The sequence below is a fragment of the Lolium perenne genome, chromosome 6 (genome assembly GCF_019359855.2).
Source record: "Lolium perenne isolate Kyuss_39 chromosome 6, Kyuss_2.0, whole genome shotgun sequence".
Taxonomy (NCBI): domain Eukaryota; kingdom Viridiplantae; phylum Streptophyta; class Magnoliopsida; order Poales; family Poaceae; genus Lolium; species Lolium perenne.
Genome location: NC_067249.2, coordinates 272,048,417 through 272,073,455, shown reverse-complemented (window position 1 = coordinate 272,073,455; position 25,039 = coordinate 272,048,417). Strand labels below are relative to the sequence as shown.

The window sequence follows — 25,039 nt, the reverse complement described above, 5'->3', positions numbered from 1 at the left end:
TAATGCAGAAGCGGAATGTAAAGGTGATAGCTTTTGAATGTAAAGTGTTCCTACAATGATACAATGCACACAAGCAAGTGAAACAAGTAAATAGCAAGTGTAAAGGGAGCGAGACAACCGGGGAGACGGTAGATGAGACGACGCACGATGAGTTTACCGTAGTTCCCTCACCAAAGGAGGTACATCTACGTTGAGGAGGTGTGGACCACGAAGGTGCCAACAGCCACAAAGGCTTCACCTTATTCCTCGTGAACACCCCACAAAGGAGTATTCACTTCTCCACTATCAAGGCCGGTCGAGGCGGCGATTTCTTGAGGCGAACTCCACGAAGGACGGAGGCTCCCAACAACATCACAAACTAGTCACAACAACATCTAGGACGAGATGCTCTACAACAACAAGGACCCACACATAGGAAATCTAGGGTTTTCACGTCCACAAAGGAAAAATATGGGAAACACCAAATTTCTTGGGTAGATATGTAGATCTAGCCCTACTCCTTCGATTCCCCAAGTTTGGAGGGATTTGGTTGGCTAGGGAGGGAGATTCACTCGATTTGAGCTCAAGAACAATGGAGGACAGAGAAAGTCTTTGTGATGTGGCCATTACCCTTCGGGTACCAACATTAGACTACCTCCTCCAGCACAACTAGGGGCCCAAGAAGATGCCCAATATCCGAGGTGGGCGTACACGTCGGTTCCGAAGGAGAGGACTTGCTCGAAGAAGGCTTCTTGATGAACAAGGCAAGAAGACGCTATACAAGGAAAGATTAGAATAGACCTCTTTGTAACTTAGTCGAGTCTGGACAGAACTCTCTGGACCTTGCCTGCTATATAAAGGCTAGGAGAGGGTCTGCCGGAACACAACTTACACGCGTAGAACCACCTCAAGATCGAATCTAGACCTTAGAACCCTTGCCTTTCGGCAAGACCACCACCACAGCCTATCGGCTACCCCATTGTAGCTCGATACTTTCTCGATAATCAAGATCCGACAAGCAGGAAGTAAGAGTTTTACCTCATCGAGGGCCCCGAACCTGGGTAAATCTCTCTCCCCGTTTGTTTGGTTACCGATGTCTCGTGCTAGCCTGCAGGATTCCGTCAACCCTAAGCCCCTCATGGTGGGCATTGCCGGGGAGCACCCTCGACAATTGTCGCTGTTTGTGGGGAATCTGCTGGTACAAGGCACTTCATCAGCTGTTCCGATCTTACGGGCTACTTCAGGGTCGGCATCAACGATATCATCATTGGCTCCTTCGTCACTAAGCTTGGGGAAATCGATTCGTTTCGGGTCCTTCGAGTTTACTCCGCACACCGACTCATCGCGTTCAACTTTCTCGGGTTTACGCGATGGGTTGGAGATAGCGTTCGGGAGCATTCACTACTGCGTCAACACCGAAGGGATCCTTTGGCTGCCCGATCCGTTCGCCCCAAGTGCGCCTAGGATTGTGGCTTCATCGACTGCCGCATCAATAGACGTTGCATTTTCTGAAATGTGATTAGTAGGCAACCAAAGACTTTTTTTTCTCAACTGATGCGGAGTAGAAATTATTTGCAACCAAACAACTTACACAACGTGGGTTAAAGGTTGCATTTAACTGGACAGCATCCACAGAGCCATGTGGTGCTATAGATGTGAGTAAACCCTGCGAGCAACCAATCAGGTGCTTGGTGTATAGCTGGTAGTTCTAGCAGTAGTGCTCGTGTGCCCCCACCACGTTTGCGACCATGGTATATATCGATTCGACGACAATATAGTGCCTCTATTTCTTCCACCGGGACCCTATGTACCCGTTTGGGGCCTTAATTTTGACTTCCTCATCGATTGATCTTGGCGGTTGCAGTCACTTATCCAAAGTGTTTCCCCTTTTCCATGATCTCGGTTTTCTGATGTGTGTGTCGGTTCATTTTTTAGGATAAGAGCATCTCCAGCGGGGCGACGTAAACGGACGCGAAACGATTGTTTGCGATCGCATGGTCAAAAAGTGCGTCTGGAACCAGGTCTAGCGGCCCGATGCATACTGACCGGCCTGTCCTTGGAGACGCAAACGCGTCCCAAATATGCGGCACGTTTGCGTCTCCGTGGACGTTGCGCGGTCACGCCGCGCATCCGCGTTGTTCAAATCAGGGCTCGCCCGTTAGTGACACATGTAAGCAAAATATTTGTCATTGCTATGGATTGGCCAAAAGAACCATCTTTCCAGAGTTGGTTAGAGTTAACCTACAACTACGACGGTCGTACCTACTCGTCGTTGCGTGGCCTACTACGGCCAGGTTACTCGCAGTCGCGCGGCCTACTACTGGCCGCCGACGTGACCTGAGGGGCCGGCGCCGTCGTCGGAGCGCATGCGGGCTTGGTCAGCCGCGCGCCGCTCACTACGGAGGCAGTTTTGCTCCCGGAAGGAGGCAACGTCTTCCCGCCAGCGGCGTTCGACGGCCTCCGCCAGAGAGGAGTCCCAGTGGACTCGCTGCGCAATCGCCTCGTCCGCCGCGATGCGCGCCAGGTCCTCGCGGTAGCGGGCCCTGTCCCTCGCCGCTGCCGCCACCGCTTCGTCCCTCGCCGTGATGGCATCCTGCAGCTCGCGGTTGTCCCGGTCGATCCGCGCGTGGTCCGGCCTCGCCCATGCCACCGCCACCAGGTTCGAGTGCACAAAAGCCTGCCTCATGGCCATCGCATCGCCGCGAGCTTGGGCCTCCGCCGCAAGAACCCGACGGTGATCAGCATCCTCGAACGACGTCGCCGTGGGGAGAAAATCGACGTCGTGCTCGTCCTCGTCGTCCATGTCATCGATGATGGCATCCGCCACGGTCACCACCTGCCGCGCCGGCGGCCCCTCGAGCTCTGTCACCAGGCGCGCCCTGGCATACGCGGTCGCCGCCGCGAGCTCCGCTTGGCCTCCGCGATCGAGCTGCGCCTGGAGGTCGGCCATGGTCACCCCTACACCGCCACCTCCTTGGCCCTGGCTTTCTCCGCCTCCACCGCCGCCGCTTCCATTGCCACCTCCACCTTCGCCGCTTCCATCGCCAACTCCGCCTCGACCGCCTCCACCGCCGCCGTCTCCGCCTCCAGCTGCTCGGCCGCATACGCGGCCATCTGCTCTGCGTCGAACGCCTCTGTCGCGTGGATAGAGGCGAGGTCAGGATCATCGGGGAAGACGCTACGGGCCATGAGAACAATGCAAGCCCAGGTGTGGTCATGCTCGGCCATGGATGATTTCTACGGTTGGGTCAGGGTGTGCCCTCCTCGACCTCCGGCCTGCACCATATATAGCCACGGCGGGGCGGGAAACGCTGACCGTGCGCAAGCCGTTTCCCCCGCGCGCGAAGCGGGCGGTGAAACGCGCCAATGTATTGGCGGGAAGCACCGCCTTTGAGCGCGAACCTCCATTACCAACGTTGACGCTGTCAGAAAAAAAAATGCGTCGGCCCGCTATATATGTCTCCGATGCAAACAGTCACCGTGGCCCTGAACAACCATTTTGTTATCCGTGGGCCGACGCAAACGGAAGCAGGCGGTCAATTTGGCTATCCGTTTTGCGTCGGCCCGTTGGAGGTTGGAGGATGCCCTAACAAACTCAGATAGCACGTCTTCGTCCACATGGTGTGCACAAGATTTCCTCCTCCAGATAGATGCCATGCCAGTGCGTCTGTGCGTGGCCATGGAGTAGTTACACTGTTTCGGAGTGTGTGTGGACAGCAACGACAGCATAGCGTTGGATCTACTCCACTACCACCGAATCTAGCTTGTCCCACAGCCATTAGTTTGTTGGCCTTGGCACTACCTCCAATGCCCACAAGTTAGTACAGACATCTTCTTCATCTTCCTCCCTAGCCTCACGGCATATTAACCTGCGCCCTTCTCTGATCTGCTATACTACCTAGCCACCAGCTCTGGATGCACACTCCATTTATCTGCATGGATAAATGGGGATTGTTGGACTCAATGCTGTGGATATGCTTCGTCTTCCTCTATCCGATCACATTCACACCACCATCCATCACCCTAGCTTCTTGCTATCCACCCTCTCCTAGCATGGCCTCCCTGTGCCAGCTGCTGCTGCTACTTCTTCTGCCGATTCCACAACATATATTATATATAGGGACGAAGGCATTTCTTGCTCGCTCCGGTCTCGATTTCGTTCCGATCGCGCAAGACAATACCACAGAGATCAGTCTCAGCCTGTACATGCGAGCGTTTTGGATGCCAAAGGATGGAGAGCAGCAATCTCGAGGTCTTCCTCCGCGCCGCCACGCCCCACCTGCCATGGCGCTCGGCCACAATGGTATGCGATACATCCATCCTCACATCTCTGTTCTAGTAGCACTTGCTCGTCTCGATCTCGATGCCAAAATGTAATCGGCAAGCATCTGATTCAGACCGACCTCCCCGCTGATTTCTTCTCTTTCGGACGAGTCAGTCAACTCATCTGATCTACCATCTGCGCTCTACTTTTAGCCATGGACAGCTTCTCTGCTTTCAGCTCTGTTCTGAACAACTCCAGCTTATGTTTTTATTCAGGGCTGTTTCGAAGGAGGGCCGAGTAGCGTGTGGCAGCTGGACAGGGAGAAGAAGAGCGACGCAGCGGTGGAGTACTTCGCGCTGGCGGACCTGTGGGAGCACTACGCCGAGAGCAGCGCCAACGGCCTCGCCGTCCCCGTCCGGCACCTCGGCCACGCCGGCGAAAGCACCGTCGTCACGCAGCATTTCGTACCCTACCTCTCCGCAGTCCAGTTATACACCGCCACGAGGCCCACCGCCAGCATCGCCATTCCCAGGTACAGTATAAGATCAATCGGAAACTCAAACAGCCACCTCGATCCTCCCCAGTTACGGTTCAGCCAGCCTCCTTTTGAAACTGATGACCGATTTCTTCTGGAAACACATCGTGTGCATGCAGGAGCACGGGGAGCGAGACGGACTCCTGGAGCGACGACAGCGCCGGCGGCGGCGAGAGGTTCGCCAGGTCCTCCTGGGACGCGGCGTCCGAAGACGACGATGATTCGGCATACTACGGCGCAGCCTCGTCGAAGCGGGGCGGGTACCTGACTTTCCAGTACAGAGAGTGGGACTCGCCCTACGACAGAGTGCCGCTGGCCGATAAGGTATGTGGACATGTGGTGATCATCGGTAGCTGTTTACATACTTCATGTTCAGAGTGCCCATTGTAGTGATTTTGAAATGGTGTTGGTCTTGCTGAGCAGGTGTCGGAGCTGGCGCAGGATTACCCATGCTTGATGTCGCTTAGGAGCGCCGAGCTCTCCCCTTCCAGCTGGATGTCTGTAGCATGGTAATCAACTTTGGAGTACATCACACCGTTTCACTAGTCTGTTATACGATCATAGAGTTCCAAAAACTGCAAATGGAGGCCGAGCTACATATAGCTCTTTATTTTCAAATAAATCGAAATTTATTTTTTAAAGTTTTGAAAAATCTGAAAAAAAATCTAAATATAGTTAATGATGTATGCTACAAACATATAAAATCTTAATGTGAAATTCTTTATATTCTAGGTTACATAAAAATAACAAAATCTGTCAAGCTTTCTAATTTTGAAATGTGCACTATTCACTATATTCAGATCCACATATTTGTTGTTATTGTGTAGCCTAAAATACTATGAATTTCGCATTAAAATTTTGCACATTTGTAAATCTCATCATTGGCTTCATCCAGGATTTGTTTTTATATTTTTTGGAGGGATTTGGTTGGCTAGGGAGGGAGATTCACTCGATTTGAGCTCAAGAACAATGGAGGACAGAGAAAGTCTTTGTGATGTGGCCATTACCCTTCGGGTACCAACATTAGACTACCTCCTCCAGCACAACTAGGGGCCCAAGAAGATGCCCAATATCCGAGGTGGGCCTACACGTCGGTTCCGAAGGAGAGGACTTGCTCGAAGAAGGCTTCTTGATGAACAAGGCAAGAAGACGCTATACAAGGAAAGATTAGAATAGACCTCTTTGTAACTTAGTCGAGTCCGGACAGAACTCTCTGGACCTTGCCTGCTATATAAAGGCTAGGAGAGGGTCTGCCGGAACACAACTTACACGCGTAGAACCACCTCAAGATCGAATCTAGAGCTTAGAACCCTTGCCTTTCGGCAAGACCACCACCACAGCCTATCGGCTACCCCATTGTAGCTCGATACTTTCTCGATAATCAAGATCCGACAAGCAGGAAGTAAGAGTTTTACCTCATCGAGGGCCCCGAACCTGGGTAAATCTCTCTCCCCGTTTGTTTGGTTACCGATGTCTCGTGCCAGCCTGCAGGATTCCGTCAACCCTAAGCCCCTCATGGTGGGCATTGCCGGGGAGCACCCCCGACAATTGTCGCCGTTTGTGGGGAATCTGCTGGTACAAGGCACTTCATCAGCTGTTCCGATCTTACGGGCTACTTCAGGGTCGGCATCAACGATATCATCATTGGCTCCTTCGTCACTAAGCTTGGGGAAATCGATTCGTTTCGGGTCCTTCGAGTTTACTCCGCACACCGATTCATCGCGTTCAACTTTCTCGGGTTTACGCGATGGGTTGGAGATAGCGTTCGGGAGCGTTCACTACTGTGTCAACACCGAAGGGATCCTTTGGCTGCCCGATCCGTTCGCCCCAAGTGCGCCTAGGATTGCGGCTTCATCGACTGCCGCATCAATAGCCGTTGCATTTTCTGAAATGTGATTAGTAGGCAACCAAAGACTTTTTTTTCTCAACTGATGCGGAGTAGAAATTATTTGCAACCAAACAACTTACACAACATGGGTTAAAGGTTGCATTTAACTGGACAGCATCCAGAGAGCCATGTGGTGCTATAGATGTGAGTAAACCCTGCGAGCAACCAATCAGGTGCTTGGTGTATAGCTGGTAGTTCTAGCAGTAGTGCTCGTGTGCCCCCACCACGTTTGCGACCATGGTATATATCGATTCGACGACAATATAGTGCCTCTATTTCTTCCACCGGGACCCTATGTACCCGTTTGGGGCCTTAATTTTGACTTCCTCATCGATTGACCTTGGCGGTTGCAGTCACTTATCCAAAGTGTTTCCCCTTTTCCATGATCTCGGTTTTCTGATGTGTGTGTCGGTTCATTTTTTAGGATAAGAGCATCTCCAGCGGGGCGACGTAAACGGACGCGAAACGATTGTTTGCGATCGCATGGTCAAAAAGTGCGTCTGGAACCAGGTCTAGCGGCCCGATGCATACTGACCGGCCTGTCCTTGGAGACGCAAACGCGTCCCAAATATGCGGCACGTTTGCGTCTCCGTGGACGTTGCGCGGTCACGCCGCGCATCCGCGTTGGTCAAATCAGGGCTCGCCCGTCAGTGACACATGTAAGCAAAATATTTGTCATTGCTATGGATTGGCCAAAAGAACCATCTTTCCAGAGTTGGTTAGAGTTAACCTACAACTACGACGGTCGTACCTACTCGTCGTTGCGCGGCCTACTACGGCCAGGTTACTCGCAGTCGCGCGGCCTACTACTGGCCGCCGACGAGACCTGAGGGGCCGGCGCCGTCGTCGGAGCGCATGCGGGCTTGGTCAGCCGCGCGCCGCTCACTCGGAGGCAGTTTTGCTCCCGGAAGGAGGCAACGTCTTCCCGCCAGCGGCGTTCGACGGCCTCCGCCAGAGAGGAGTCCCAGTGGACTCGCTGCGCAGCCGCCTCGTCCGCCGCGATGCGCGCCAGGTCCTCGCGGTAGCGGGCCCTGTCCCTCGCCGCTGCCGCCACCGCTTCGTCCCTCGCCGTGATGGCATCCTGCAGCTCGCGGTTGTCCCGGTCGATCCGCGCGTGGTCCGGCCTCGCCCATGCCACCGCCACCAGGTTTGAGTGCACAAAAGCCTGCCTCATGGCCATCGCATCGCCGCGAGCTTGGGCCTCCGCCGCAAGAACCCGACGGTGATCAGCATCCTCAGGGAGGCTCTCGAACGACGCGAGCAGCGCCCCCTGCTCGGCGTGCACGAATGCATCCTCTTCGTCGCCGTGGGGAGAAAATCGACGTCGTGCTCGTCCTCGTCGTCCATGTCGTCGATGATGGCATCCGCCACGGTCACCACCTCCCGCGCCGGCGGCCCCTCGAGCTCCGTCACCAGGCGCGCCCTGGCATACGCGGTCGCCGCAGCGAGCTCCGCCTTGGCCTCCGCGATCGAGCTGCGCCTGGAGGTCGGCCATGGTCACCCCTACACCGCCACCTCCTTGGCCCTGGCTTTCTCCGCCTCCACCGCCGCCGCTTCCATTGCCACCTCCACCTTCGCCGCTTCCATCGCCAACTCCGCCTCGACCGCCTCCACCGCCGCCGTCTCCGCCTCCAGCTGCTCGGCCGCATATGCGGCCATCTGCTCCGCGTCGAACGCCTCTGTCGCGTGGATAGAGGCGAGGTCAGGATCATCGGGGAAGACGCTACGGGCCATGAGAACAATGCAAGCCCAGGTGTGGTCATGCTCGGCCATGGATGATTTCTACGGTTGGGTCAGGGTGTACCCTCCTCGACCTCCGGCCTGCACCATATATAGCCACGGCGGGGCGGGAAATGCTGACCGTGCGCAAGCCGTTTCCCCCGCGCGCGAAGCGGGCGGTGAAACGCGCCAATGTATTGGCGGGAAGCACCGCCTTTGCGCGCGAACCTCCATTACCAACGTTGACGCTGTCAGAAAAAAAAATGCGTCGGCCCGCTATATATGTCTCCGATGCAAACAGTCACCGTGGCCTTGAACAACCATTTTGTTTTCCGTGGGCCGACGCAAATGGAAGCAGGCGGTCAATTTGGCTATCCGTTTTGCGTCGGCCCGTTGGAGGTTGGAGGATGCCCTAACAAACTCAGATAGCACGTCTTCGTCCACATGGTGTGCACAAGATTTCCTCCTCCAGATAGATGCCATGCCAGTGCGTCTGTGCGTGGCCATGGAGTAGTCACTACATCACGGTAAAGTAACAGGGGCACTTCAAAATGCCCCTAATGTGAAACAAAGTGCCCCAAATTAGCTATTGGGGCACTTTTTCAAGTGCCACCTTTACTTGCGTCTCTAAAGGTATTTGGGGCACTACCTAGGGGCACTTCTCAAACTGCCCCAAAATTCAATTAGAGGCACTTTGCAAGTGCCCCAAAATCCAATTAGGGGCACTTCTCAAAGTGCCCCAAAATCCAATTAGAGGCACTTTGACAAGTGCCCCAAAACCCAATTAGAGGCACTTTGGCAAGTGCCCCAAAACCAATTAGGGGTACTTTGAGATGTGCCCCAAAACCCAATTTGTGGCACTTCAAAAAATGCCTCAAAATCCAATTCGTAACCCTATAAAAAATGCCCCAAATTACATACAATTAATTGCACCTTGAGCAATTCCCAAAAAGCCCACCAATCAAACACCGTCACATTGGCAAGATACAAGAAGCACACAATATAAACAGTTAAACATCATACAGGCAGAAGCACACAGTATCGATATAGTATCCAGTGCACCGTAAACATAAATTCTGGATTTTTCATACAATATCAGTTACAGCTCATTGTAACAATATCTCACAAGGTAAACAGGTAGCACATTGTTCCACTGTAAACACCAATTCTGGAATTTTCATAATACCGGTTAGAGCTCAATGTAACTATATCATCGCTATGTTTCCAATTCAATCAGCACACTCTATATGCATCATCATCAGTTGATCCCAGTCTTCAGCTTGGGTAGAGTTGTACCTTGAGAGAAATAGTAAGATAATTTAGCAATCCTAAAGACAGGAATGCATGATTTCAAACAGCAGAGGACGAGGAACAGGAACAATCATGCTATATAAAACCTCTACAGCCTTGTTTTGTTGTAGTTAATAGATTGAAAAAGAAGCCCACTTATAAAGATCTAATGTTCCAAAACTACACATTGCAGGTATGCAGCTTAACCCGAAACCTGCTGTCCATATTTTTTACAATAGCATGACTCATGACTTTTCTGTTTGCCAATTTGGTAGTTTTATCTAAAAAGGCAGTGAAACTGAAATAATTTTAAGTCTACATGAAAGACAGGAAAGCACATTAGGCAAGCAAAATAAGACCTTGATGAAAGTAAAAGAAAAAAAAAATAGATAAGGCCTAAATCTCATACCAGTCAAAAGCATTCTCGCCTTGCTGAAAGCTGAGGCAAATAACGTTGTTAGGTAAGCTGATCCGCAGTCTACCAGCAGTGTAACCGGGGTTAAAGGGTCAAGACAAAGAATTATATTTCAGATGGGCTTTCGATTTTAAAATAAACATGAAGAAAGAAAAGGAAATACAGGGTAGCTGATTGCACTAAGTATCACAAGGTACGAGTACGACATGTACATACAGGATACGATAGGCGACACTAATGTCTCGTTGGTGCCAGCCAACGGGCATAGATAGGAATAACTATTTCCCATAACATATAATTGCATAATGATGTTACAATTGAATTCGTGAATCTATAATCTCTATATACACTAGCAGTATGTATGTATACTGGACGGGCTATTGATCATGGAAGGACAGATGGATACAAAACTCCAGTCACCCCAGTTTCTTTCCTATGCACAGTACGTACTTACCATCTCGCTACTATGGCATGTTGACGGCGTTGGTTTATTTTGTTCACCGGCGGTTATCGCCGGCGAAGGAGACAACAGAGAGAGGGCTGGGCTGGGGACAGGGGCGTAACCCGCCGGCAGCGTGCCTCTGGTCAAGCTAAAGCTCTTTTTGCAAGAAGTGCTACTACTACTTAACAAAGAAAGAAAGAGTAAAAAACAATAGTAGGAAATATGGTATGGACACAACCATATGGAATGCAGTTTTGAAGAGTGGAAGTAGTTGTCTCCGCATCCCATTATCTTTGTGCAAGCTAGTTAAACTTAGAAAGTTCGTTCAACGACCATCTGACTAAATCAATTAAATTCCTGCTACTATGATCTTGAAGAGTACACACATGCATCATGACTGATCAGCTTTTTATAACTAGATGTATGTAATTAAATTACCATACAGCCATCACTGTTCTTCCTACATAAGCAAAACTAGAAATGTAACTCCATCTGAGAACACAAAATGCTGTAAATTTATCTCCTGTTGCACTTCTCAGTGCACCTCCAAACTGAACGTAGCAATAAAGGACTAACTCGTCAGTCAATACGAAAATAACACTATATGATCACGGTCTTCCTACATAAGCAAAGCTACAAATGTAACTCCATCTAAGTACACGAAATGCAGTTAATTTACTACAGCTCTTAAAAGTCGTTTGCATTACTAAGTGCATCACCACAGCGACAACATTAAGGCACAACCATGTACATGAATCAGATATTATGGTCATAAAGATCAACATGATGTAATGTAACTATCTACTATCTCACGTGTCACAGGGGCATACAAACATGTCATCACGATCAAGAATGTCTAGCACAGAACACAGGGAGAACCAAGAGCACGTACAGTAGGGTTGCTTGTAGCCGAACAAGAGCCGCCATGGTTGTGGCGAGCCCACCACCGACACATGGCAGCGGCCACTTGATACACTGGGGTTGCGGTAGTGCTGTCCCACCACTGTTGTCGTCGACACCACTGACTATGCGAAGGTGCGGGATACCACCTCTCAACAAACTCCAGCCGCCAGGATGCCTGACTCGCCCTGCTTCTCCAGGTCACACCCAAACAACTCCAATCTCAAACCAGCGGCACCGCTCAACGCTTCGGACGAAGCCCTGTCCTCAATAAAAGAAAGAGCAAAGATTACATATTCAAGCATTCAGATTTCAGAGACACCAAAAATGAGTTATTAAGTACTAGGAACAAACACTAAATTAGAAAATTTACATTTATGTCCATATAATTTACAGTAGAACATGTAGTTAATTATTTAGCTAGTACTACATGTTTGCATCCACTTAATTTGAACAACCGAACAATACATCAGCCTAAACATAGTTTTCTTATATGGAATTCTTGAGCATCAACAAAGAAGTAGAACATACTGCATGTTAAATCTGCACCGTAAATCTAGAAGGATTTCATGGTTTTTGGACCTGATCTGGAATGATGAGATATCAACCAGACAAGTAGATAAGGCTGCAATATGGAGTAATGTACTCTAGGGTCAGTCATCAATTCTAAATTATAGTAACAAGTAGTAGGAAACTATACATTTCCTGCAATTTTCGAATCAATGATTAAAGGAAGATAAGCACACTAACAGAACATAATGCATAACACAGGCATTATCACGAATAGATAGCATGCAACAAAATTTTCATCAAATTTTCTAGGGACCAAACAAAGTAATTTACTACCTAGGTTCGCAAGCATACATTTAAGGATCTAATTGGGTGAGACAATATGTTCCGAAGAGAGAAACGTGAAATCGAAACAGAAGGAGGATGGGTAAAACTCACCAGATCAACAAGCTTCTCGGATCCAGAGGGTCCGTCACGGGATCGAGGAGCAGGTCAGGTCACGTCTCAGAGCGGCGCCGAGTCACGGCTAGGAGGAGTACGGATCCGATGTTCATCGTTGTAGTTCGTCGGAGAGAGATCGGCTCGTCCTCGATCGCCGAGATGTGGTGGGAGGCCGTTGGCCGGAGGCGCGGAGGGAGGTCGCGGGTGGGAGGAGGATTTGTGGCAGAGGAAATGGACGGCGCTGCCTTGCAAGAGCAGCGCGCCACCGCCGCCTCTGCCCTGAGAGAAGGACACAGATGATCATCCCGAACGGGCCCTCCCCAGGCACAATCGGCATCAACATCTCCTCCTGCAGCGCCACCATGATGAGCGGCAGCACGAACACCAGCGTCTTCCCGGACCCAGTGAAGGCGATGCCGATCATGTCATGCCCGGAGAGCACCACGGGAAGGCCCTGCACCTGGATGGGCGTGGGCTGCACGATGCCCTTCTCGCGGAGCATGCGGAGGACGGGCTCGGGGAACCTGAGGTCCCGGAACTCGCGGGCGGGCGGCGGGATCTCGTCGCCCTCGACCAGGATGTGCCACTTGCGGCGGAGCTCGTCGGCCTTGGCGCGTGGCATGCGGCGGAGGCGCAGCGGCGGCTTCCAGCCGGTGCGGAGCGGCTCGGTGTAGGTGATCCCCTTGGCGAGCTCCCGCACGGACATGAGCGACTTGCGGTCGGCGAGGTTCTCGATCATCTCCTTCTCCTGCAGGATGAGCTGCTCCGTGGCGGTGACCTCTGGGGCGGCGCGCTTGAGCTGCGTGGACGTGACGAGGAGGCTGGGCTTGGCGGAGGGCGCGACGGCATCGGGGGCGGCCGCGGGGTTGGTCGTCGGTTGGGGCGGAGGCGGCGGGAGGGAGGCTGGGGAGCCTGCGGAGGAGGGGGCGGTGGGCTTGGAGAGGCGCTGGTGGCGGAGGCGGTCGGCCTCCATGGCCCTGCGCTTGGAGACGGGGATGTACTCCTCGTAGTCGTCCTCGTCATCGGATTTGACCGCCGGGGCGGCGGCGGCAGCGGCGGGGGCCATGGCTGGGGTTAGGGTTTGGAGGATGGTGGGGATCTCATCGGGGAAGGGAAGGGAATGGGACGAAGAAAGAAGGATAAATCGATGAGATACAGTCCAAGCTTGGGAAGAAGACGAGTTTAGTTACAGACATGGAAATCAGCCCGTGAAGCTTTGGCCCAGAAGAAATGTTGAAGTATCAGTACATGTATTATACAGTAGGCTGACTCATTCGTATGTATTGTTGTATCTAGCTGACCGAGATAGAGTAGGAAGGTGGGCAACCCCACTTCGGCACCACAACGGCACGATCTGTGTGCTCGTGTGTATAAGTTGTAACACTGCGATTCTGAATGCAAGTAAGTGTGTTGAGTGTATATTTCAGTTTGGTATCAGAGCCACCTTTCCTCTCCTCTCTCAGCTCCGATGGGAGGCTCCGATGAAGAGGCCTCACCTTCCCGGCACCTAGCCAATACTTCTGTTCAGCTGCTTCCCTCCCCTCCTACCACCGACGGCATCGACATCACGCGCTACATCAAGTTCAAGCTCGACGCCGAGGTCGGCAACTACAACAAGTGGCGCAACTTCTTCCTCTTCGTCCTCACCAAGTTCAACGCCCGCGACCATGTCGAGGAAGAGACGGATCCGCACCTCGCCGATGCGGAGTGGCGCGCCATCGACGTCGACATCGTGCTCTGGATCTACACCACCATCTCTGATGAACTTCAAGATGTCATTCTCCAGGCCGACAGCACAGCCTACACCGCGTGGCAAGCTCTCCAGCACTTCTTCACCGAGAACGCCGCCGGCCGTGAGATCCACCTCGACAAGGAGTTCCACAACATCAAGCAAGGCGACATGGGTGTGATCGCCTACTGCCGCAAGCTCAAGAGCGTCGCTGACCAGCTCGGCGACGTCGGCGCTCCCGTCACCGACAAAAAGCTCACCATGCGCCTCATCGACGGGCTCGCCAAGCGGTTCAGGACCCAGGGTGAGCTGCTGGCGGGAGGTACCACCTTCCCCACGTTCATGCAGGCACAATCCCGTCTGCAACTCGCGGAACAGAAGCTAAAGTCCGATGAGGCTGAGCCGCCCCAGGTCATGCACGTCAACGGCAACAACGGCGGCCCCGGCGGGAACGGCGCCTCTTCGTACCGCTTCAACAGCACTTGCTACGCGTGTGGTGAGCCGGGCCACATGGCTCGTAACTGCACGTGCGGAGATCGCGGCGGCGGGTACCAGGCACGAGGCGGCGGGCAACAGCACAACGGCCGTGGCGGCGGCCATCCACAGTACGGCCATCAGCAGTATGGCAACCCTCCTCCATACGGACGAGGGCGCGGTCGCGGTCGTGGGCGCGGCGACTACGGCGGCCGCGGCGCATACAACCCTGGGTTCGGCTACCCCAACTCTCCGTACGGCTATGGCGGGCCCCCTCCTGCACAACAGCAGCGTCAGCACACCTGGGCGCCACCAAACGCCGCCGGCGTCCTCGGACCCCGCCCGGGCGCCCACACCCAAGTGTACCACATGTACCAGAATCCGGCTCCGCCTCAGCCGCAGCCCGTGTTCGCGCCTCCTCCGGCGGCCTCCTACGACTACTCCGCCATGTTCAACGCTGCACCGAGCAACTCCACCACCTTCCATCCCGGCGGCGACTGGGTGATGGACACCGGCGCTACGACGCATGTCACCAACAGCACCGGTAATCTTACCTCGTCGTATTCTTTAGCAAACGTTAATTCTGACAGTATTGTTGTTGGCAATGGGACGACTATGCCTATCTACTCTGTTGGCTCCACAACTCTTCCCCCACGCTCCTTCTTACTTGATCATGTCCTTGTTTCTCCTGCCGTCATTAAATCTCTTATCTCTGTTCGCAAATTTTCTCGCGACAATTCATGTTCCATTGAGTTTGACCCTTATGGCTTTTCTGTGAAGGACCTAGCAACTCGGAATCTACTTCTACGGTCCAGTAGTAGCGGTGATCTATACCCGTTCTTCGGCGATCTCCGGCGCACCAACACGGCTCTGACGGTCTCCACTACCCGTGACTTGTGGCATCGAAGGCTTGGGCACCCTAGTGATGATAGTCTCTCAAGAATTTCTCATGCTTTTCCTTCTCCATGTAATAAAAGTAGTAGCACCCCTAGCATTTGTGAAGCTTGCCAACTTGGACGGCAACCTAGACTTCCTTTTTCCTCTTCCACTAGCTTTACTACCTCTCCCTTTCAACTTGTTCATTGTGACTTATGGACGTCACCGATTTGTAGTTTCTCTGGAAATAAATATTATCTTGTCCTATTAGATGACTACTCTCATTATTCTTGGGTATTCCCTCTCTGCAACAAATCCGACACTGCCTCTACCCTTCAACGATTCTTCGTCTACATCAAAACCCAATTCAACAAAATCATTCAATGTGTCCAATGTGATAACGGTGGTGAATTTCTTAACACTGACCTTCGCTCCTTCTTCTCCACAAATGGGATTTTTTTTCGTTTTTCTTGCCCTCACACATCCCCTCAAAATGGTAAAGCCGAACGGATGCTCCGAACCACCAATGACATCATTCGTACCCTCCTAGCTCAGTCCAACCTTCCCCACGTTCATGCAGGCACAATCCCGTCTGCAACTCGCGGAACAGAAGCTAAAGTCCGATGAGGCTGAGCCACCCCAGGTCATGCACGTCAACGGCAACAACGGCGGCCCCGGCGGGAACGGCGCCTCTTCGTACCGCTTCAACGGCACTTGCTACGCGTGTGGTGAGCCGGGCCACATGGCTCGTAACTGCACGCGCGGAGATCGCGGCGGCGGGTACCAGGCACGAGGCGGCGGGCAACAGCACAACGGCCGTGGCGGCGGCCATCCACAGTACGGCCATCAGCAGTATGGCAACCCTCCTCCATACGGACGAGGGCGCGGTCGCGGTCGTGGGCGCGGCGACTACGGCGGCCGCGGCGCATACAACCCTGGGTTCGGCTACCCCAACTCTCCGTACGGCTATGGCGGGCCCCCTCCTGCACAACAGCAGCGTCAGCACACCTGGGCGCCACCAAACGCCACCGGCGTCCTCGGACCCCGCCCGGGCGCCCACACCCAAGTGTACCACATGTACCAGAATCCGGCTCCGCCTCAGCCGCAGCCCGTGTTCGCGCCTCCTCCGGCGGCCTCCTACGACTACTCCGCCATGTTCAACGCTGCACCGAGCAACTCCACCACATTCCATCCCGACGGCGACTGGGTGATGGACACCGGCGCTACGACGCATGTCACCAACAGCACCGGTAATCTTACCTCGTCTTATTCTTTAGCAAACGTTAATTCTGACAGTATTGTTGTTGGCAATGGGACGACTATGCCTATCTACTCTGTTGGCTCCACAACTCTTCCCCCACTCTCCTTCTTACTTGATCATGTCCTTGTTTCTCCTGCCGTCATTAAATCTCTTATCTCTGTTCGCAAATTTTCTCGCGACAATTCATGTTCCATTGAGTTTGACCCTTATGGCTTTTCTGTGAAGGACCTAGCAACTCGGAATCTACTTCTACGGTCCAGTAGTAGCGGTGATCTATACCCGTTCTTCGGCGATCTCCGGCGCACCAACACGGCTCTGACGGTCTCCACTACCCGTGACTTGTGGCATCGAAGGCTTGGGCACCCTAGTGATGATAGTCTCTCAAGAATTTCTCATGCTTTTCCTTCTCCATGTAATAAAAGTAGTAGCACCCCTAGCATTTGTGAAGCTTGCCAACTTGGACGGCAACCTAGACTTCCTTTTTCCTCTTCCACTAGCTTTACTACCTCTCCCTTTCAACTTGTTCATTGTGACTTATGGACGTCACCGATTTGTAGTTTCTCTGGAAATAAATATTATCTTGTCCTATTAGATGACTACTCTCATTATTCTTGGGTATTCCCTCTCTGCAACAAATCCGACACTGCCTCTACCCTTCAACGATTCTTCGTCTACATCAAAACCCAATTCTACAAAATCATTCAATGTGTCCAATGTGATAACGGTGGTGAATTTCTTAACACTGACCTTCGCTCCTTCTTCTCCACAAATGGGATTTCTTTTCGTTTTTCTTGCCCTCACACATCCCCTCAAAATGGTAAAGCCGAACGGATGCTCCGAACCACCAATGACATCATTCGTACCCACCTAGCTCAGTCCAACCTCCCTCCCCAATTTTGGGTCGAAGCCCTACACACCGCCAATCATCTACTTAACATACGACCCTCCCGAGCCATTAACCACGACACGCCCCATTTTCGCCTTTTTCAGCAACATCCAACGTATAATCACCTCCGCACCTTTGGTTGCTTGTGCTTCCCCAACATGTATGCTACCACCCAAAACAAACTTCACCCACGATCCACCCGATGCGTTTTCATCGGCTACCCACGGGAGCATAAAGGGTACCGTTGTTTTGATCTCACATCGCGCCGAGTCATCGTCTCCCGACACGTTATTTTTGACGAGGGTGTTTTTCCTTACCGTCCCCTACACCTCCCCACACCCTCGCACGCGCCTTCCCCAGCCACAGAAAATCCCGTGCGTATCCGCAGCGGGATCCGTGTCCTCCACCCACCAGCTGCCGAATCTCCCTCGAGATCCCCTCCCTCTGGATCTGCCCCGCCTGCAGCAGACCACGCAATCACACCCCAATCATTGCGCACGAGCGACTCTTCCTCGTCCCCCGCGTCCAGCGCCCACCTGAGCCCACCACCGTCGACTCCGAACGCGCCACGTCTGCCTCCCCGCGCGGTTGCGGTAGAACCACCCCAAAATGTACACAACATGCGCACTCGAGCCAAAAATGGCTATTTGATGCCACGGCAACTCTTTGACCTCTCTGTTACCACTACCACCGCACCTATCTCTCCCCTTCCCACCTCGTATCGCCAGGCACTTAGAGATCCCAATTGGCATACTGCAATGCTTGACGAATTTAACGCTTTGTTGCAGAATGAAACTTGGTCTTTGGTTCCGTGTCCTGCAGGTGCAAATGTGGTCACGGGGAAATGGATATTTCGGAACAAAATGAACGCTGATGGATCACTATCAAGGTACAAAGCAAGATGGGTGGTGCGCGGTTTCACTCAACAGGCTGGAGTTGATTATGGAGAAACCTTTAGCCCGGTTGTTAAACCGGCTACAATCCGTGTGGTGCTTGCCATTGCAACCTCCCAAGCTTGGCCCATCAATCAACTTGATGTCAAAAATGCCTTCTTGCATGGTAATCTCCAAGAAACCGTTTATTCCCAACAACCTTCCGGCTTTGTTGATTCTCGTTTTCCTCATCATGTTTGTCGGCTTAACAAATCTCTATATGGGCTGAAACAAGCACCAAGAACTTGGTTTCTTCGATTCACTACATTTCTGTCCACTCTTGGTTTTTCTGCCTCCAAATGTGACACCTCGCTTTTCATTCTTCGCCGGGGATCACACACTGCCTATCTTCTTTTGTATGTGGATGATATCATCCTCACAGCCAATACCACTGCTCTTCTCCGGTCCATTGTTACTTCCCTCTCCTCTGAATTTTCTATGACGGACCTTGGCGATCTCCATCATTTCCTTGGCATTACTGTTCACCGAAACAATGCAGGGCTTTTCCTCTCGCAGCAGCAATATACTCTTGAGATACTCGAGCGAGCTCAAATGACAAACTGTAACCCCATCTCCACGCCCGTTGACACCCGCTCCAAAATTTCAGCCTATGAGGGTCGTGTCTTTCCTGATGCTTCTCTGTATCGCAGCCTAGCTGGAGCATTGCAATACCTTACACTTACTCGTCCCGACATAGCCTATGCCGTACACCAAGTATGTCTGTTCATGCATGCTCCAACCACCACTCATTTCCAGCTCGTGAAACGAATCCTTCGTTACCTGAAGGGTACATCCCATCTTGGCCTGCAACTGTTTCGCTCCTCTGCTCATGATCTTCGTGCCTACAGTGACGCCGATTGGGTGGGGTGTCCGGATACTCGCAAGTCCACCTCCGGGTTCTGTGTTTTCCTTGGCACTAATCTGGTTTCATGGTCCTCCAAGCGGCAGCCGACGGTGTCACGCTCCAGTGCCGAAGCGGAATACCAAGCCGTGGCGAACTGTGTCGCTGAATCCTGCTGGTTGCGCCAGCTGCTGCAAGAACTTCATCGTCCTGCCTCGCAAGCCACAATCATCTACTGCGACAATGTCAGCGCTATGTACCTGTCATCCAACCTGGTCCAACACCAACGGACAAAACACGTCGAGATTGACCTCCATTTTGTTCGGGATCGGGTTGCCCTTGGTGAAGCCAAAGTTCTTCATGTTCCCACCTCCTTGCAGTTTGCTGATGTGTTCACCAAAGGGCTCCCCTCCTCGGTGTTTCATGATTTTCGGTTCAGCCTGAACATCTGGCCACCCGATGTTCAGTCTGAGGGGGGCTGTTGAAGTATCAGTACATGTATTATACAGTAGGCTGACTCATTCGTATGTATTGTTGTATCTAGCTGACCGAGCTCTAGATGGATAAGTTCTGGTAGCGATAGAGTAGGAAGGTGGGCAACCCCACTTCGGCACCACAACGGCACGATCTGTGTGCTCGTGTGTATAAGTTGTAACACTGCGATTCTGAATGCAAGTAAGTGTGTTGAGTGTATATTTCAGTTAGAAATTGAGGCATAGCCCAAGATCAAACTGAACGAATCCTGTGCACTCGCTTTTCTTTTTTGAACTTTTTTTCAGTTTTGCTATTTTTCAGCTAGCTGAAATTACAATTCGCCATAAGTCGATGGCGTAGGCGGGATCGGCGCGGAGGTCCGGCGGCAGGTACCACCGCCTGCGCCGGATCTCGGCGCTCCTATATGGCTCGCGCGCAGGCACTGCGCGGTACGGGCACCCGGAGGTAGCTTAGCCGCCAGCCGCCAGGCATGTGCACGTCCCCCAGCCGTCGCACGGCGTCCAGTTCGCGTGCATCGGCCGCGCCACGCTGACGGGCAGCGGCACCCTGTGCGGCCGCTCCGCCTTCTTGGTGCCGTTGCCGGACGCCTCGAAGTCGTTCTTCTTCTTCCCCATGGTGTTGCGGCGGCGGTGGTGGGAGTGGAGGTGTGGGCGATGGCAGGAACGATACCGATCGACTTTTAAGGCCGGCCGCGCGTGGAAAACGATGCCATTGAAGGCAGCGCAGAAGCCCAGCCGCCGCCCGCCAGTGCGCGCGCAGAAGAGGCAGCCACGACATTAATGGCGAAGGTTGCGGCGCAGATGCGGAAGCGCTGACCGCGGAAGCGATGGCCGCGGAAGCGATGCCCACGATACAGGCTCGTTGCCAGGCGGGCCCGGTGGAAAAGCGAGCGATCATTTGGGGCGTCCGTCGCGACGCATCCCAGGCGCAAATATGCGCCGGGTTTGCGTCGCTGCGGACGGCCCGATCACTATGCGTCGCCCCGTTGGAGCGTGTCCAGACGCATTTTTGGCCCGGGCGGACGCAAACGGTCGCTCATCGTCCGTTTGCGTCGCCCCGTTGGAGATGCCCTAAGAGATGGGGCAGGAAAGTCCACTCCTCCCCTTCCGCGTCTCTCGCCCGTATTCTGCCCAACCGCTCTCTACGAGTGCGCGTTCGAGGAGGACGACGACGGCATGCGCGGTGGGCTGGCAGCGGTGTCGCGGCAGCCGACAGGTGTGAGCCAATGTGGCACTGTTTACATGGGCTAATTGATCTTGAGCTAAAGGTGATAGTTGTTCAGGTGAGTAATGATAAATTGTGGCACTTAAAAGTGCCCCAAAAGGTATACATCTATTGGAGCACTAGAAAAAATGTCCTAGTAGGTATACACATATTGGGGCATTTGAGAAGTGCCCCAATAGATATACAATTAGGGGCACTTTCAAAAAGTACCACTAATTGACTACTATTAGCCGCACTTTGACAAGTGCCACTAGTAGAAGTGCCCCTAATTCTATGACGTGGTGTAGTGAGTTACACTGTTTCGGAGTGTGTGTGTGGACAGCAACGACAGCATAGCGTTGGATCTCCTCCACTACCACCGAATCTAGCTTGTCCCACAGCCATTAGTTTGTTGGCCTTGGCACTACCTCCAATGCCCACAAGTTAGTACAGACATCTTCTTCATCTTCCTCCCTAGCCTCACGGCATATTAACCTGCGCCCTTCTCTGATCTGCTATACTACCTAGCTACCAGCTCTGGATGCACACTCCATTTATCTGCATGGATAAATGGGGATTGTTGGACGAGAGGGGATATTCCGTAACTAGTTGCGCCCGCCACTACCACCGAATCTAGCTTGTCCCACAGCCATTAGTTTGTTGGCCTTGGCACTACCTCCAATGCCCACAAGTTAGTACAGACATCTTCTTCATCTTCCTCCCTAGCCTCACGGCATATTAACCTGCGCCCTTCTCTGATCTGCTATACTACCTAGCTACCAGCGCTGGATGCACACTCCATTTATCTGCATGGATAAATGGGGATTGTTGGACTCAATGCTGTGGATATGCTTCGTCTTCCTCTATCCGATCACATTCACACCACCATCCATCACCCTAGCTTCTTGCTATCCACCCTCTCCTAGCATGGCCTCCCTGTGCCAGCTGCTGCTGCTACTTCTTCTGCCGATTCCACAACATATATTATATATAGGGACGAAGGCATTTCTTGCTCGCTCCGGTCTCGATTTCGTTCCGATCGCGCAAGACAATACCACAGAGATCAGTCTCAGCCTGTACATGCGAGCGTTTTGGATGCCAAAGGATGGAGAGCAGCAATCTCGAGGTCTTCCTCCGCGCCGCCACGCCCCACCTGCCATGGCGCTCGGCCACAATGATATGCGATACATCCATCCTCACATCTCTGTTCTAGTAGCACTTGCTCGTCTCGATCTCGATGCCAAAATGTAATCGGCAAGCATCTGATTCAGACCGACCTCCCCGCTGATTTCTTCTCTTTCGGACGAGTCAGTCAACTCATCTGATCTACCATCTGCGCTCTACTTTTAGCCATGGACAGCTTCTCTGCTTTCAGCTCTGTTCTGAACAACTCCAGCTTATGTTTTTATTCAGGGCTGTTTCGAAGGAGGGCCGAGTAGCGTGTGGCAGCTGGACAGGGAGAAGAAGAGCGACGCAGCGGTGGAGTACTTCGCGCTGGCGGACCTGTGGGAGCACTACGCCGAGAGCAGCGCCAACGGCCTCGCCGTCCCCGTCCGGCACCTCGGCCACGCCGGCGAAAGCACCGTCGTCACGCAGCATTTCGTACCCTACCTCTCCGCAGTCCAGTTATACACTGCCACGAGGCCCACCGCCAGCATCGCCATTCCCAGGTACAGTATATGATCAATCGGAAACTCAAACAGCCACCTCGATCCTCCCCAGTTACGGTTCAGCCAGCCTCCTTTTGAAACTGATGACCGATTTCTTCTGGAAACACATCGTGTGCATGCAGGAGCACGGGGAGCGAGACGGACTCCTGGAGCGACGACAGCGCCGGCGGCGGCGAGAGGTTCGCCAGGTCCTCCTGGGACGCGGCGTCCGAAGACGACGATGATTCGGCATACTACGGCGCAGCCTCGTCGAAGCGGAGCGGGTACCTGACTTTCCAGTACAGAGAGTGGGACTCGCCCTACGACAGAGTGCCGCTGGCCGATAAGGTATGTGGACATGTGGTGATCATCGGTAGCTGTTTACATACTTCATGTTCAGAGTGCCCATTGTAGTGATTTTGAAGTGGTGTTGGTCTTGCTGAGCAGGAGGGTTGCTCCGGTGCTCCCCCCTAAACTAAGTTGAAGAGTCATAATTGGCTTTTTTTGTGTGTTTGGTCCACCAAAACCCATATCCAGACCATGTATATCCGTATGCATTGATACGGTATGTGTACGTCGTCTAAGAAGAAAAATAAAAAAGGTCACATGACAAGTTATCGATCTGATCCGCCTAAGTACCGTCTCACGTCGTGCATACCTTGTTTTGAAACCGAAGATACATAGAAAAAAAGATACAACACAACTTCGATCATACGGGCCTGTACAGGGTAGTATGGACGGTGGAAATACACTAAAAGTACAATCTTGTCCCGCTTAGTATGGGAAAATCTTCACCGTTGTTGTGTTTAACGCTCTCAAATTTTTTCCAGGGGAGGAGTACTGGAGCAGAAGTGGCTGAGCAGGTGTCGGAGCTGGCGCAGGAGTACCCATGCTTGATGTCGCTTAGGAGTGCCGAGCTCTCCCCTTCCAGCTGGATGTCTGTAGCATGGTAATCAACTTGGAGCACATCATATCGTTAAACGATAATCGTTTCACTAGTCCGTTATATGATCATAGAGTACATTTTGTTATCATCTGTAAAGCTAGAGAATGCAGTAAAGCTAGTTGAGGTACCAATGTACCATTGTCCAAATAAGAGCTAGTTGAGGTATATACATATGTGCACTCACTTAACATAACACCATCCTTCCATGATCAGGTACCCTATTTATCACATCCCTGCCCATGGGAACATGAAGGGCATCTCTGCATGCTTCCTTACGTACCATTCCATTTCATCAGTTTTCCAAGGTATATATATTCTCCCCCTGTCACATACATTTTCTAATTTGTATGACCTGGTCATCCATGTAAACCCTCTGCAAACCCAGAATTGTTCTTAAGTGAGTAGTAGCAAGTAAAATGCAGCCTTTGCTAATGCTGATAAGCCGCTGCAGATAACATACACCGCAGCGGACCAGAACGCGACGGTGGCGAGACCACCGCGCTCTCGCCGTTCGGGCTGGCGACATACAGGATGGAAGGCGACCTGTGGAGGCGGCCAGGATCCTCGGACCCCAGGCGGCTGTCTGAACTCCACTGGGCGGCGTCTTCCTGGCTGAAGCAGGTCGGGGCACACCACCCTGACTTTGCATTCTTCACATCTTACCACTGATGACACCGGCACCAATCTCCATCGATTAGTTCGACACGAAGAAATATGTTTTGACGGCATTTCGCTGGACGATAGTGAGGAGATGTGTGCTGCAGGAGCTTCATGTAGGATTTGCTAGAACAGAATACACATGCACTGAATTCTTGTTATCCTCGTTGTGTCTGAACTTTCGAGAGATACACCATACAACTTGTTTAAGTGGGATTAACTGTGCAGATACATCATCCTCTCGTTGCTGTTCCTTGACGGGCAATGATGTAGCCGCAACAAGGCATTTTTGAAGTAAAATGCAGGTTGTAAATGCAATATCAGTGAATATAGCCTAGTTTTTCTCGTTGGCCGCCCCGATGTGCTCCACTGATTTTACCGGCCTACTTTTACAAATATACCCTCTGAAAAAAAAGAAACTGCTAGAAACAACCACCAGCGAACAAAAAATGTCAAAACTAGCCCGGCGAAAAGCTGGCGAAGTAACACTTAGTACCTTCTGCTAGAGGAAATGGCGGAGCAAACCTCCCGCCACTCGGAATGGAAAAAAGAACATGCTGCCACGCCAAACAGTGAAATGTTGCATGCACGTATGGGCATCGCGTTGTATCGGTCCAATGCATCGTCGACTATGCTCGAGCCAGGTGACATGCAAACCACCACGGACAAAAACAAAGCAGTTGGGCCTAGGATAATGTGGAGTTGAG

General features: G+C 52.3%; 2 protein-coding genes across 9 annotated transcripts; one reads left to right on the top strand and one right to left on the bottom strand.

The window, feature by feature from the left end:
• Nucleotides 1-3,608: 3,608 nt before the first annotated feature.
• Nucleotides 3,609-24,660, top strand: LOC127326690 (uncharacterized). Of its 3 annotated transcripts, none has more exons than XM_051353479.1 (6): nucleotides 3,609-4,282; nucleotides 4,519-4,775; nucleotides 4,898-5,102; nucleotides 5,202-5,287; nucleotides 23,889-23,980; nucleotides 24,127-24,660. In XM_051353479.1, exons 1-6 carry the CDS (start codon nucleotides 4,211-4,213, stop codon nucleotides 24,342-24,344), a joined length of 930 nt encoding a protein of 309 aa, XP_051209439.1. In that variant the 5' UTR covers nucleotides 3,609-4,210; the 3' UTR covers nucleotides 24,345-24,660. The 3 variants fall into 3 exon arrangements, with proteins under 3 accessions (XP_051209439.1, XP_051209441.1, XP_071677438.1); XM_051353481.2 differs by lacking the exons at nucleotides 3,609-4,282; nucleotides 4,519-4,775; nucleotides 4,898-5,102; nucleotides 5,202-5,287 and adding exons at nucleotides 21,741-22,206; nucleotides 22,494-22,750; nucleotides 22,873-23,077; nucleotides 23,560-23,678; XM_071821337.1 differs by lacking the exons at nucleotides 3,609-4,282; nucleotides 4,519-4,775; nucleotides 4,898-5,102; nucleotides 5,202-5,287 and adding exons at nucleotides 21,750-22,206; nucleotides 22,494-22,750; nucleotides 22,873-23,077; nucleotides 23,593-23,678.
• Nucleotides 9,433-13,600, bottom strand: LOC127326692 (DEAD-box ATP-dependent RNA helicase 35A-like). 6 transcript variants are annotated; one of them, XM_051353487.2, is made up of 4 exons: nucleotides 12,381-13,600; nucleotides 11,425-11,693; nucleotides 10,085-10,153; nucleotides 9,433-9,681 (listed from the first exon to the last, which is right to left on the bottom strand). In XM_051353487.2, exon 1 carries the CDS (start codon nucleotides 13,447-13,449, stop codon nucleotides 12,493-12,495), a length of 957 nt encoding a protein of 318 aa, XP_051209447.1. In that variant the 5' UTR covers nucleotides 13,450-13,600; the 3' UTR covers nucleotides 9,433-9,681; nucleotides 10,085-10,153; nucleotides 11,425-11,693; nucleotides 12,381-12,492. The 6 variants fall into 6 exon arrangements, with proteins under 6 accessions (XP_051209447.1, XP_051209444.1, XP_051209448.1 ...); XM_051353484.2 differs by having other exon boundaries at nucleotides 10,085-11,693; XM_051353488.2 differs by having other exon boundaries at nucleotides 9,433-10,153.
• Nucleotides 24,661-25,039: the final 379 nt, after the last annotated feature.

Bases quoted from the DNA above. Each gene is read 5' to 3' on its own strand.
- LOC127326690 (XM_051353479.1), top strand. From the start codon at position 4,211: ATGGAGAGCAGCAATCTCGAGGTCTTCCTCCGCGCCGCCACGCCCCAC. The intron at 4,283-4,518 runs GTATGCGATACA...GTTTTTATTCAG, and splicing joins CATGGCGCTCGGCCACAATG to GGCTGTTTCGAAGGAGGGCC. The intron at 5,288-23,888 runs GTAATCAACTTT...TTCCATGATCAG, and splicing joins AGCTGGATGTCTGTAGCATG to GTACCCTATTTATCACATCC.
- LOC127326692 (XM_051353482.2), bottom strand. From the start codon at position 13,449: ATGGCCCCCGCCGCTGCCGCCGCCGCCCCGGCGGTCAAATCCGATGAC.